Here is a 13,146-nt window from a genome sequence, read left to right as displayed (position 1 = left end):
ACCAACGTTTTTACATCGGAGAATAAAAACAGTTTGAAACAGTGAAGCTTCAGCTCTGAACCGTAAGAATTATTTTAATTAGAAGAGAATAAAGTGGGAAGCAAACAGAGTCCAGTAAAAATGCAACGTTTGAAGAAACTTCATTAAGCCTGAATTAAATTAAATCTAATGGGCCCGACTAGTAAATCAGGAAGGGAAGGAGGAGCAGACGGAGGGATGGATGGCAGGAACATTTATCCCTGACCTGATTCAGCCGTCAGTTACTGAGCTGCAAAACCTGCAGATCCAAACCACGGTTCTGGAGAACTGGGTGAGCCGGCATTTATTCATCACAAACAAACTAAAAACTCTGTTTGATCTTTAAAAGAACCACAAACCCACAGCTTTATTTCAAATTTCAATGGCTTTATTTTTTATGTATATAGATTTGTATATATTTATATATATATTATATATATATATATATATTTATGTAACAACTTGTTCCCAGTTGCTTGATTATCATCTTTTGTTCGAACGACATGACACTAAGACCAGGGCATTCCACATGATCATATCTTACAAAAGAGTAAAGAAAAACCAGGAGTGTGTGCACACACGCGCATCCATCAGCGTGTGTGTGTCGTGCTTCTGTCTGCACGGAGAACCGAAGGTCACAGAACCAATGAGACGAGTGGACAGGGAGGAAGAGGAGGAGGAGGAAGCAGGTGGAGAACGGGACTATTCTGTTGCATAGATCGAAGCAAACAGGAGGACGAGAGACAAACGGACGGGATGAGAGTCGCACACACACACACACACACACACACGTGGGGAAGCACAGGACGTTTGGGTCCAAATCTAAACCGAGGCTCAGAACCAGAACTGAGCGCCAACACTGAGGTGTCTGCAGCAGCCGGTGGCAGCCAGATGGTGGCGCTGCAGATCTGAAGCTGCTGCTGTGAACCATATGAGTTTTAAATGAAATACAATCTGAGTCGATATCAAGCAGTAAATACAGGCTTTTATTCTGAAAAACATTTTTCAAACATTTCTGACTGCATCAGCTTTTGTTTACTTTAATAACATTATTTCTAATAATAATAATAATTTCATTGGCCTCTTAAATTTGAGCTGAAATGGATTCCTTGGAATATTTCAGTTTTCCCTCTCAGCGTCAGTCGGAAGCTGCAGAGGTAAAAACATTCACGCAAAACAATAAAACCCTCCAAAATGTTCCAGACAGTCCGGATGTCATGTTTTACAGCTTCAGACTGGTTCCTGTTAATCTGGTGTCACACCGGATCCAGGGGCGCCTCAGAATCTGGTGTGACACCTGAACCGGGTCGGATGGAACCATCCAACAACCAGAGAGAAAACAAAATGCTTTGGACAAATCTCGAAGACGTGTTCATACGTAAAGCAGCAGATCATTTTTCAGAAACTGAATTTCTGACGTCAGATTTTAATTTTTGGAGACGACAAACTGCTGATGGGAAAGTTTGGATTCTGATCCAGATATCGGAGGTTTAGTTTTTCAGATCAATTGATGAGATTGGTGAGAGTGAGTGATGAGTTCAGGGACAGTCTGTGAACCTGAGTGCTGTGATGAGGGATGATGGGAACAGAAAGATGAGATTCCAGGTTTGCTCAGTGTTTTCTCCTCTCAGTGTAACGGAGACTGACTGTGTGTGTGTGTGTGTGTGTGTGTGTGTGAGTGGAGTCAACAGTTGGGATGTGTCATTCCGTACTAAAACATGCAGAACACAGAACATTGAACACGGATACTGAACAGCTGCTGATTCTTTTTTCTGGGTTTTGTTGGGTTTTTTCTGGCTACACAGAACACGACGGAACCAATCGCACCAGGTCGGACATATTGCTTTAAACCACCAAAGTCTGTATATATGTCATGCATGCCACATAGATGATATCATGTTTATACAAAAATAACACCAACGCCTATAACTGGCTATCATAGTAATTACAGAAACTAAAACTTTCAGTCTTTTTTGCAACAAAGTTCAAACAGAGAACCGGATTTCTGCCTTCATATTTAAATCTGATATATATTCGTACATATCGGAGATAAATACACACGGAATGTAAATGTGGCTTCCAGCTGTGATGTTCCAGTTCGTATTGCAGACGATGAGCAGGGTCGTAACGGAAGAAGCTCCTTCATGATGGAAAACAAAGTTCTGCTGCTGCAGGGGCGTCCGGGATGAGGTCCAAGCAGCCGGACGCCCCGCGGAGCCACTGAGGCTACGGCAAGAGCAGAGGGACAATCCTGAACCGGGCCGAGGGAGGGAAGGGAGAGGATGGAAACGACTTTGGCAGAACATTCTTAAAGCTATGCTGGGTGATGATTGGCTGATTGGCCGCTCTCCCACTTCCTGGTTCGCCTCATTCGGTAGGGGACATTATTTACACACGCGCCACCTGCTGGTCAGGGGCAGGAGTTCAGCAGGAAGAGGAAGTGATGTCAGAGAGCTTGGACAGTCCCGCCCTCTCCACAGTATCCTGAAAGTCAGACGGAGCGCAGCGGCACCTTGTGTCCCGTTCCAGGCTCCAGAACCAGGCGCCGGACCGGGAAACGACTCGGCTCTAACTGCTGCAGTCAGAATCTACAGGGTGGATAAGTCTGGGTTCTGGAAGAACCTCCGGCCCAACCCGGTTCTACCGGCACTAAGCTCAGGTTTTTTCTGGAATTCTGTTCTCAGGTCCGGTTGGACTTGGGTAATCGTCTCCGTGTAGAAACGGATCAGAGACCAAACTGAGTGTTTGGCACGAGGCTGAAATGTGGTTGGGTCTGAACACTAACCTCGGGAGTTGGTTATCGTAGGCCCGGTTCTGACCCAGAGTCCTACAGAGGCAGTAAACGGATGACTAACCCAACCGGCGCCGAGCTCTGGATGAGGGGCAGAGCCTGGAGCCGGACACAACATGATCCAGTGAACAAACAAACCCAGAAGTTGGCGGAATAACGATACATTCCTGTTTAATGTTGGACTCAAACCAAGTCAGAACCGTTACAACAAAGAAACCAAACTGGAGCCAGAGGGGCTGATGGGAAGTGAACAGCCAACAGGAAGTAAACAAGTCACTGCAGGTTTGGGAGCCCTAACGTCAGGTGACTCGGACGCCACACATGGCAGAAACATTGGGAGCTGTAAAAACAGAGTCCACGGCAGATTCCTTTCATTCAGGTTCTGAACGCTCACCAAACTCCTCAGCCTGTACACAGATTCATACATCTGCAAAATATTAAAAAGTACTCAATATAAAAATACAGAAGAATTGTAAAAAATGAACAAAACATTGAATTTTATATGAACACCATGCAAGAAAGGTTTCCTACTCAGTTAAACAGTAAGATTGAGGAGAGGAACAGATGAGGGGGTCAAACCGCTTCTCATGTAAACATCGGAGAGGTCCTTCAAACACGGTTCGGCAGTGACAACTGAAGAGTTTCTCCTCGCTTTTTGGTCGTGTTTGGAGGGCAGGGTGGGGCCTCTGGAATAATGACGGAAAACAACATTCTAGAAAATATGGCTCTGAGTACTTAGAAAAAGCTCGTCGAGGGGAAAAGATTAACCAAGTCATGGAAAATATGGCAGTAGTAGCACATCGGCTCCGTCAGGAGAGGCCGACGGCTGTTTGAAGGGATCGGACACGCCGCTGCGGGAAGCGGCGGGGACACAGTGGATTCAACTCTACAGGCCGACTGGTGACATCATCAGTCTCCTATAAACCTCAGCTTGGCCTCCACACTAACGCCTGTCCAACACAGCAGGGCAGAGCGGTGTCGCCGGGGTAACGGTGATGGTGATGAGCAGACACCGGCTCCACTGCTGGCCGTGTGATGTCACTGACAGCTCATCGAAAATCAGACAAACGAGGGAAGAGAAACGACGGCAGACGACTCAGGAGCGCTCAGCGGCGAGCGACCTGGGAGCGCCTGGCGGAGAACCATCTAGGAACGCCCAGTGGCAATCGATCTGATAGTGCCTGATGGCGAACAACCCAAGAGCAACTGGTTTCGGAAAACCCAGGGACGCCTGGCGACAAGCGATCCAGGAGCGCCTGATGACGAACGACCCAAGACCGCCCAGTGGCGAGCGATCAGGGAACGCCCAGAGGTGAGTGACCCAGGAGCTCTAGAACTGCCCGTTGGTCGAAGACGCAGGAGCACCTGGCGGAAAACCCAGGACTTTCTGGCATTGTCCGATCCATGAGCTCCAAGAGCTCCTGGCGACAAATGATATGGGCACTCCAGGAAGGCCTGACGACGAGGGACCCAGGAGCTTGTAGCTGCAGACACTGAGCCTACTGTCCATTACTGGCTTTAGAAGCTTTGCGCTCTGCCAGTCTGTGTCTGCAGCCTCATTCTGACTCTGTTCATGGCTCCACTTTAAGGGAACTTCCTGCATTGATCCAACCAACGGATCAGTACTGCAGTCAGCTCCTTCTGAATGTTTAAACTCTTTAGTGTTTGATGACGGGAGCAGAGGAAGCTTCGTTCAGCTGCCTGAGGGGGCGGGGCCTCTGTGATGGGGAGGTGGAGCTCCAGCCAGGCCTCCATCATGCACAGCAGGAAAAGTGGGCTCTACGTTTGAGTCGGGGCAAACGCTAAACACGCTGGTGTTTGAAATGAGTTCTGATTTTTTCTATGATTTTTAAAGGGGGGGTATTATGCAAAATTTTGAGCTGTACATCAGGTTATGATGTTATTCCTCCAGGAGGCAACACCTGGAGGCAACACTCCAGGTATCAAAAACCTACCTGGAGTGTTGCCTTGATTCTTTCATACATGTTTGAGAAATCCTTTAATCTGCATGGAAACCACTCTGGGTGAAGAAGTGTGTAGTTTAACTGAGCTGCAGTCTCCAAGCAGAAAGTGTCAGAAAGAGCAGGAGCTTCTAAAGGTGACAGAGTCCCAATTTCAAAGCGTTAAATTGTAAAGAAATTTATTTTAGGTCATGTTTAATATATACAGCATTTTTAGAACTGAAGGTACAATAGTTACTTGATTGTGTTATAAATTGGCACTTTGTGCCTGGAAAATACATAATAATACCCCTTTAAGTTCAACCTGACCCGGTGCAGCTCAGATGGACCGACCGGCGCCGGCGACTCCGCCGTGCGGCGTCAGAGGGGAGGGGAACGAAACGAAGCGGTTAGTGTTTAATGCGACGGTAGTGATCAACAGAGCCGACCATGTCGTGGCGAAACAGCAAAAGATCTGCTGGATGTTTCCTTCAGGTTCTCCAACGTGGGACAGACAGGAAGATCATGGAGCTCTGAACAGAGACGCGTCCAAACAGCTGGACTTTTGGCCATCATGCGACTCAACAGGAAATCAAAACATGCATCAGGTTAAGACAGACGCTGCAGATAAACCGGGGCAGGGGGAAACAGAACCCGGCTCAGACAGGACGAGGTCGGAGAGCGGGTCGTCTCTGCATGCTGCCGTGTTGGGAAGAGAACAAACTGCCTTCCCATGATGCACTGCAGCATGCAGAGGTGAAAAGGGGAGGAAGATTTCTATAAGTGAACTGAGGGAGTCTAAACGAGAAGCAGGTATTCCTGGTGAGGAGGCTCCGCCCCCAGCTGATGGGATGGAGGCGATGGAGGAACAAACTGAACAACATCACAGTCAGGATGGAGGCAGCGTGGGGCGAGAATGTGTGCTGATGAGAGGGTGAGTCATGATGCCCCTCCTCAGAGCAACAACCCAGCTGGTGGATGTGATGAAGAGGAGGGGAAGGAGGAGGAGCTCCTTGCTGCCAGGTGCTTCTCCTTCGCCGAGGATCAGTGAAGTTCCTCGATCGCGTTGCTGTTCTCCTCAATGATGCTGAACCGAGGCGCCTCCTCCTCAGAATGCGGCAAAAACTCAGGATGGGCCATGAAATTATGGATGGAGCTACGGGAATGTGGACTCTCCACCTCGTAGATGGAACTACGGAACGCGTTCACCACCTTAATCTGAAACAAACAGAGAGAACACGTCAGGAGCAGGAAGATGAACAGCAATCACACTGATTTTAACAGGCAGCGGGGCTGATGGGACATTCATGAGGTGTGGGGTGCATCCGGATCTGGGCAGGGAGATGCAAAATCACAGATCACAACAATTACAACAAAGGAACGATGACTGCAAACTTTGGAGGAAAACCGAGAAAGATTCTTAAACACAAGAGGACCAAAAATGCTCGTCATGATGTTGGAGGCAGCTAAATATGGACACACACACACAGACACACATCTAGGCATCATACAGTTATTTCTAACACCCCATCACACCACAGAGGATGCTCCAGCCTGCCTTCCGCATAAACGACCCAATCTCCATCACTGCTGCAAAACTGGCACAACCACTACTACAACATCACAGCAACAACCGAGTCAAAGAAAGTGTCACCTAATCTCATGCAACACTAAGCAAACGCTCCATCTACACTCATAAAGACTCATTCATGAAAGTTAAACTGATGGCATGGCCTACTTTCTGATCAGTTTGGCTAATAATAATAATAATAATCACTGAAGGGCCTTAATAGAATATTGAAGTTTCATTCCCAGAAATGTGTTTATCTTTACTTATGGAAAACAAGGAATAAAAAGCTGAAATTACAAAAACATTACAACACTCCATTCTGATGCAGTAGGTTAGTTCACACCCTTGATCCCAGCATGCACTATTCCAACCAGGAGAGCATTAAAACTCCCCTTCTGTTCCTCACATTTGGAGCCCATACTGTTTTCCAACACACCACCACAGTTCCTCACTGCTCCGCCGTGATGCAGCGCTTTCATTTTAAAAACTACAGACTTCTCCATGAATTCCACATAAAAACTCCCCGTTAGAGATTAGGTGGTCCAAACCAGAAAAAACAGAACAAAGTCACTTTGACCAGTTCTGGACTGGGTTTTCAGACTTCCTGCAGTTTAAGGCTTTGTCCACATGTAGCCATTATCTGGGAAAACTAATACATCTTTGTGCACTTTGGCCTTTCATCCACATGAAAACTCAGTTTAATATCAGTTAAAACAATTATTTATAAAAACTCTGATCAAAATGGAGATTTGAGAAAACTCTTTTTAAGTAAACACAAAAAGAAATTTAGGATCCCACACATTACAGCCTATGATAAATAATGCACCGATATCCACTGGCTATCTGTCAAACCTACTTTCCCAATCAACATCCTCTTGTGTTTTATTAACTTTATGTTCTAATATGAAATTTAAAAGTAGTTCAGCCTGCATACCTGTCCACACTGATGATCGCCACGTTTAATTCCTAACAGGAAGTGGAGTTCATTTTGAAGCAATCTGATTGGCTGACACATGTCTTAGCATTGCTCTACGATGCCCCCTATAGGTCTGGGATGTTAAAACAACGCTCAGAGCGGATTTGTGCGAGTTAATGTGGATGAAAACTTCTCTGGAACAGAAAACAATACGGAGAAGATATTTGTTTCCATAAAGATCGGCTTCCTGTGGACAAGGCTTAAATTTCCCTCTGGGATGAAAACGTGCAGCGCTCCCTGATCCTGAACAAGATCATCCATTTTACCACAAACCGGGACGGGAGGCTCAGGTAAATCCTGACTAATATCCGGTTCTTTTCCGGGTCAGCAGAAAGAACTCTGAACAGTCACACTTCCACCTGAACTGCCGTTAGATTCCTCGTACAGGTCAGACCGTAAACTTCACTCCTGAAGCCTTTATCCTGTTGGGTTACCATGACAACCGCAGCCTCAGAACCAGAAACCAGGGATCAGTTAGAGGAGGTCGGGCCTCAGCGGGTCATGAAGTCATGTCAACCATCAGGGTCACTGGGAGCCTTCGGAAAACACAGCCCAACATAATCCTACTCTGTCCTCTGGAGGCCTTTCCTCTGATGAGGCGGCGGCTGCCGATCACCCTGATTTATACGCACCAGCACACACTCTCTATTATAATTAATAACCTGCAGCTCAAAGCTGAACCACAGGGGAGCTGCAGCTGAGCGCACACACCCTCACACACACGCACGCGCACCCCTACACACATGCACACACAAAGTTTAGACACTGCTGGATGTGAAACCATGAGAGACTTGCGGAGCCCAAAGGATTTAAACCCATAAAATGATCTTGGTAACCAGGCTGCTGCCTCTGAGCAGCGGATTTATGGATCGTTTAGCCTGCAGGGCGACCAATCAGAAGCTTTCTTCTCTTCTGTTTCCGACTCGATGGCTGCAAGTCTCACCAGGTCTTTACACGAGTTCACAGGTCAAACGTCCAGAACATGCAGAAGAAACGGCTGAGAGCAAGCTGAAACTGAAAGAGATGAAGATGAAGCAGAGGAGGCTGTCTGCATGTTCTCTGACCCTTCTACGCCTGGACTCCTGACCTCTGACCCCTGGAGGGATGCTTCAGTACTCTCAAACACTTTCTGGCTTTCCTCCTGCAGAGCCGTTACTTCTTCGCCTTGCTGGTTCTGGTTTGACTGGGGCTCATTTTGAGATCTTTGATCAGAACTAAAACTCTCCTGACCTCCTGTCTAGTTTGTGATCAGACGAGGACATGCAGACACCTGTCAGGGACAGACGCGGTTTCATGCAGATTAAACAGAGTCCAGCCTGGCTGAGGCGCCGTGTGAGCTGGCCTCCAGTCACACACTCACTGCCTGCGGCGGAGGAGGAAGCAGCAGCAGAGGCCGGAGCCCCTGCCGAGTTGGTGAGAGAGGAGGAGCTAAGCCCTACATGGGTGGGGCTAGAGAGAGTTTTGGCGGCAGTGGCGTCATTGTGCTGGCTAACGACGGACGGCTGGCGGCGCAGGGCACCGGGCACCGCCGCCTGGCCCGTCTGGAAGGTATAGACCACATCCATCTGGGGGAGGACAGCCACAGTTAGACAGCAGAGACAGAGCGAGAGGACAGCAGGACGGGGACACGTCCACAGAGGGGTTAGAGAGGACAGAGAGTTAAACAAAGGCAGACCTGAACAGAGTTAGGAGGTCAGAGGTCAGTGGAAAGGTTCCTTCAGGCTCCAGAAATCCACCAGAACTACGTCTAAAAACGGATCCGCTGGATTTCTGTCCATCAGCAGAAAACAAACCGTCTCCTTTTCTGACATCAGAGCCGCACATTTGTATGAATTTCACTGACGTTTTATGATGTGATGGGTAATTTTCAGACTATTGAATATAATCTGTAAAGTGTGGTTCTCATTTTTATTCAGCTCTCTGTACGGTGATGCATCTTAAACAACAAATTCAGAAGCTGCTTAATGTTGGTCTGCATCAGAGGCGGGGGAGAATCAAGACAATCCTGGTAGCAAATCTTTTAGAGGCTGCAGAGACTGGGGTGGAGCAGAACCCTGAACCCTGTTCAGTGGCCTAGTCAAAGACTAGACTGAGAATTTGAATACTGATGTTCTGCTCCCAATCTGAACTGGAGATGTTTAAACCTGGACGTGACAAACCTGCAGCCTGCAGCAGACGGTTGAGCTTTTTGCTAACCTAAATGTTTAGTTTCCCCTAAATTAATTTTTCAGAAACATTTTTAAAGCAATAATTAATTTGGCTGTTTCATAAACTTTCGGTTAAATAAAGTTCAACATCTGTGCTGAAGTTTTGGTTCTCGACTGTTAAGTATTCTTTAAGTAGCTAGATGTTAATGCTCTTATTTTGAAGTGGATGAAGACTATTTACGCATCAGTAATGTTTCCTTACTTCACAGGATGCGGAGCAGAAAATGACGTTTATTTCTTATCTACAGTTTAAAATCTACCCATGTCCTGCATGCCTACTGTGGTCAACAAAGCTAAACCAGCAGCAGAGTTAGGAAAAGTCAACTTCTGTAAAACGGAAACCTTTAGAGGAAGATCTGATCCAAAGAATCACTTCCTGAAGAGCAACCCGAACAGGAAGGTGTGTAATGGCAGATTTGATCCAGTTGAGGGCAAAATAACACATGGGCGTATTAAGATGGTTGAATTTAGTGCTTTAGCGTTAGCGGAACTAATGTTTGTGATTAGCGGTTGGCATAGATAACGTTTCACCGCTGGATAAAACATTGAGGTTCACTTTGTTAACCTGAGCATCTGATCTGTTCTTCATTAAAGAAAAATGTTTTATGTTTTCGCAAGAAATCAGAAAATGAATCAGGCTGGAAACCAGGATAAAGTTCTGCTTTGGTTCCCTCCAGGACAAACACCACAGTCCTGAGGAACACTGCGAGTTTGATGCGTGAAGAAACAGAACCATGAGGGAGAAACAAACATGGAGACAGAGAGAAGAGGAACCGCTGTGATTTAGAGATGCGTTCATCCGCGGGACGGAAGCGGAGCTGGATGAATGGAGAACGCTCAGAGGAACGCAAGCAGCAGAAAGAGGAGAAATGTCATTTGGAATGACTGATAAAGTCTCAGCGACGAGGTGCTGCTTGTACCAATTATTCCCTCTCTGTGTTTGACTGCTGAGGCTTCAAGCGGAGCAGCGCCGCCCCACCGGATTAGGGAGGAGGGCAAGACGAAGAGGAGCACGGAGAGATAAGAAGCTAATTAGCTCGCTCCCCCGTCCTGCCGTCCTCCCGTCCCAGCAGGACGATCGCACTGATACACAACAACAAGAGGAAATGACTTTCTCATTTCTCAGGTGAGCGCTTCGACTGGATCTTGTCTCTCTGAAACATTCGGACCTGTTGGGCTCCGAAGGATCTGGTGCCGATCAGATCCTCCTCAGTGGAAGACCAGACAGACAGGCTTAGCTTATCCTGGGCTAGCGCTATAGTTAGGTTGCTGTAGGACATAATCCACTTCTGCTCACTCTGGTACTTTCTCCTACTGCTCTCCATCGATGGATAATCTACAGCTGCTGCCATTAGCGCTGTTCTTTATAATGTTTCTGGTTCTGTAGTCGATTCCTAACTGGCTAGCTTTCCGAAAGCCCAGTTAGAACCACATGATTAGAAGCTTAGAGAGCATGAAGACATTTTAGCTATAATGACTTGACTATATTTCTGCAAACAGAAGGCTTGCCATCGCCTCATTAACTAATAAACCAGGAGAGTTTTGTTTTCTGATGCTAATCTGAAGGTTTTACTGTTTTTGGAGTGCGCTGTGTTTTGATTGGTCGCTGTTCCCCATGAGCCCGCCTCCAGCTCATGATAAGAGCAGTTATTCGTTCTGGTGCAGCAGCAGACTGGTGCTAAGTATCCTGTTTTACCAACCAGTTTGTTAAACTGGTTGGTAAACTGGTTACAATGTGTGTACTGACTTTTATTAGCGTTAAGTAGATTATTGTTATTATTGTTTTTATGTTATTTGTTGATGATGTAACAGAGTCTCTCTTGTAAATGAGTTTCAAGAGATTTTCCTGTATAAATAAATGATTAATAAAAAAAAAAACAATCGGGACTAAAATAGGAGTTTAAATGTGTCGATGCGATTGGACGGATCTTAATTGATCGAATGCAGAAATGAATCAGCAGCAGTGATAATTCACACACTGAGCTGCTTCTGTTTACCGAGAAGAACTACGAACTGTGGGTGTGTGTGTGTTGGCTGCTGCTACTGGACGTGGGTGTTAGCATCAAGGCTAATGAAGCCAGCAGGGACAGAATGGACCGACTGGACATGTTGATGCTCAGTGTGTGTTGATCCTGTAGGAGGATCTCACACACACACACACACACACACACACACACACACACACACACACCCACACACACACACACACACACACACACACACAGTATCCAGCCTGGTTTCCATGCCAATGTGTGTAAGTGTTGCACTAACTAGAGGATAACTGGTCCTGTGGTCTGTCAGAACTGGTTGAACTGGTAACCAGTTGTAATCCTGACTGGTTTTAGCTGGAGTGTCTGTGGCTGTCAGCGGGTCGCCTGCCGCTTTAATTGGAGGTTTTAATGAAGAGGTTCTGGGCTGCGGATCTGCAGCAGAGTGTGAAATTAACAGAACCTCGGTCTTGTCGCTGAAGACAGGAGACACTGTGAAGCCGACACGTTGCCCAGTTCAGCAGAGCTTTGATGTGAGGAGTAAAACCAGTTTGAACCGGGACGGTTAGCAGTACCTGGGTCTGGATCCGGTTGAGCCCTCGGAACCAGAGGATCTGGCCTCGCCGCAGCTCCATCTCTGCGTGGTCGATCTCGTCCGTGTCCTCCGTCAGCTCCTCCTTGTGGATCTCCTCCTTGGTGATGCCGTGGCCCGCTTCCTTCAGGAACTTAAGGTGGTGGGTCGGGATGGCCGAGATCAGCTGAGGACGGGAGAACCAGTTTACTTCCCGCTTTCCAGAACATCCTGCCAGTTTGGACTGGTTAAGCTCGGCTCCACCAGCAGTGGAGGAGTTTCAACATTTAGTCCATAGTTTGAATAATTCTAGTTTCCATGTTTGCTGTTGGCAGGCCTGTCACAATAAATGTTGCTGGATGATAAATTATCCCACAAGTTATTGCAATAAATGATAATATAATATAATAATTACATAATAATGCAATAATAGATTCTCAAAGATCAATAAAAGTTAAATTTTAATGAACATTTAACACTGGAACTGCAGGACATTTTAAACATCCATTTACCATTTTGTTGGTCATTTATCATGATGTGTTTCTTAACAGAATTTAGATTTATCACTATCACAATAAATTCCAATTAATGATTTTTAAAACTCCCAAAAGTGTCTGCATCGTCAGGATTGTTACTTTTACTATTTTCTCTTTTTCTTTTGTTAATTAGAGTATAAATATCCCTAAATTTGAAAATGTGATTAATACAGTTACTGTGTGCAGTTTAGTGATACAAATCACACTTCCTTATCTGACTGGTGTCCTAAAAATATTTTTCAAGATTAGTAATTGTTGAACTCTGACTAAAGTTGCTTAAAAAATTAGTAATAAATGGTTCTTATTGTCACTTTAATATTTATCACAATGGTACCTGAAAATAAAACTTTAAGTCTATATCGCACAACTTTATCTAAAACAAACAAAACAACAGAAACAACAAATAAAATGAAATATAAAAACAAAATTGTCTAGTTGAGACCAAAACACTAAACTGAAGACTTTAATCATTCAGTTTATGGTGAAAAGAGAGAAACAATAAATAATGCAAATGTAAATCATTGAGTTTGTTTTAACTTATAGTGTGAT

General features: G+C 45.8%; 1 protein-coding gene across 6 annotated transcripts in view; it reads right to left on the bottom strand.

Moving 5' to 3' along the window:
• Positions 1-2,963: 2,963 nt before the first annotated feature.
• LOC114135354 (plasma membrane calcium-transporting ATPase 1-like) overlaps positions 2,964-13,146 on the bottom strand; it is a 66,361-nt gene continuing 56,178 nt past the window's right edge. For 3 of the 6 annotated variants that reach the window (XM_028002592.1, XM_028002589.1, XM_028002590.1), the window contains 3 exons: positions 12,066-12,248; positions 8,656-8,860; positions 5,849-5,967 (listed from right to left, as the gene is read on the bottom strand). In XM_028002592.1, the coding sequence (XP_027858393.1) occupies positions 5,963-5,967; positions 8,656-8,860; positions 12,066-12,248 (393 nt within the window). In that variant the 3' untranslated portion in view covers positions 5,849-5,962. Of the gene's footprint in view, positions 5,968-8,655; positions 8,861-12,065; positions 12,249-13,146 lie in introns of all 6 variants that reach the window. The other 3 variants (XM_028002593.1, XM_028002591.1, XM_028002594.1) reach the window with 2 other exon arrangements.

Source organism: Xiphophorus couchianus, chromosome 20 (genome assembly GCF_001444195.1).
Source record: "Xiphophorus couchianus chromosome 20, X_couchianus-1.0, whole genome shotgun sequence".
Lineage (NCBI taxonomy): Eukaryota > Metazoa > Chordata > Actinopteri > Cyprinodontiformes > Poeciliidae > Xiphophorus > Xiphophorus couchianus.
Note: the sequence above shows the minus strand (reverse complement) of the source record. Positions and strands in the feature narration are given on the sequence as shown.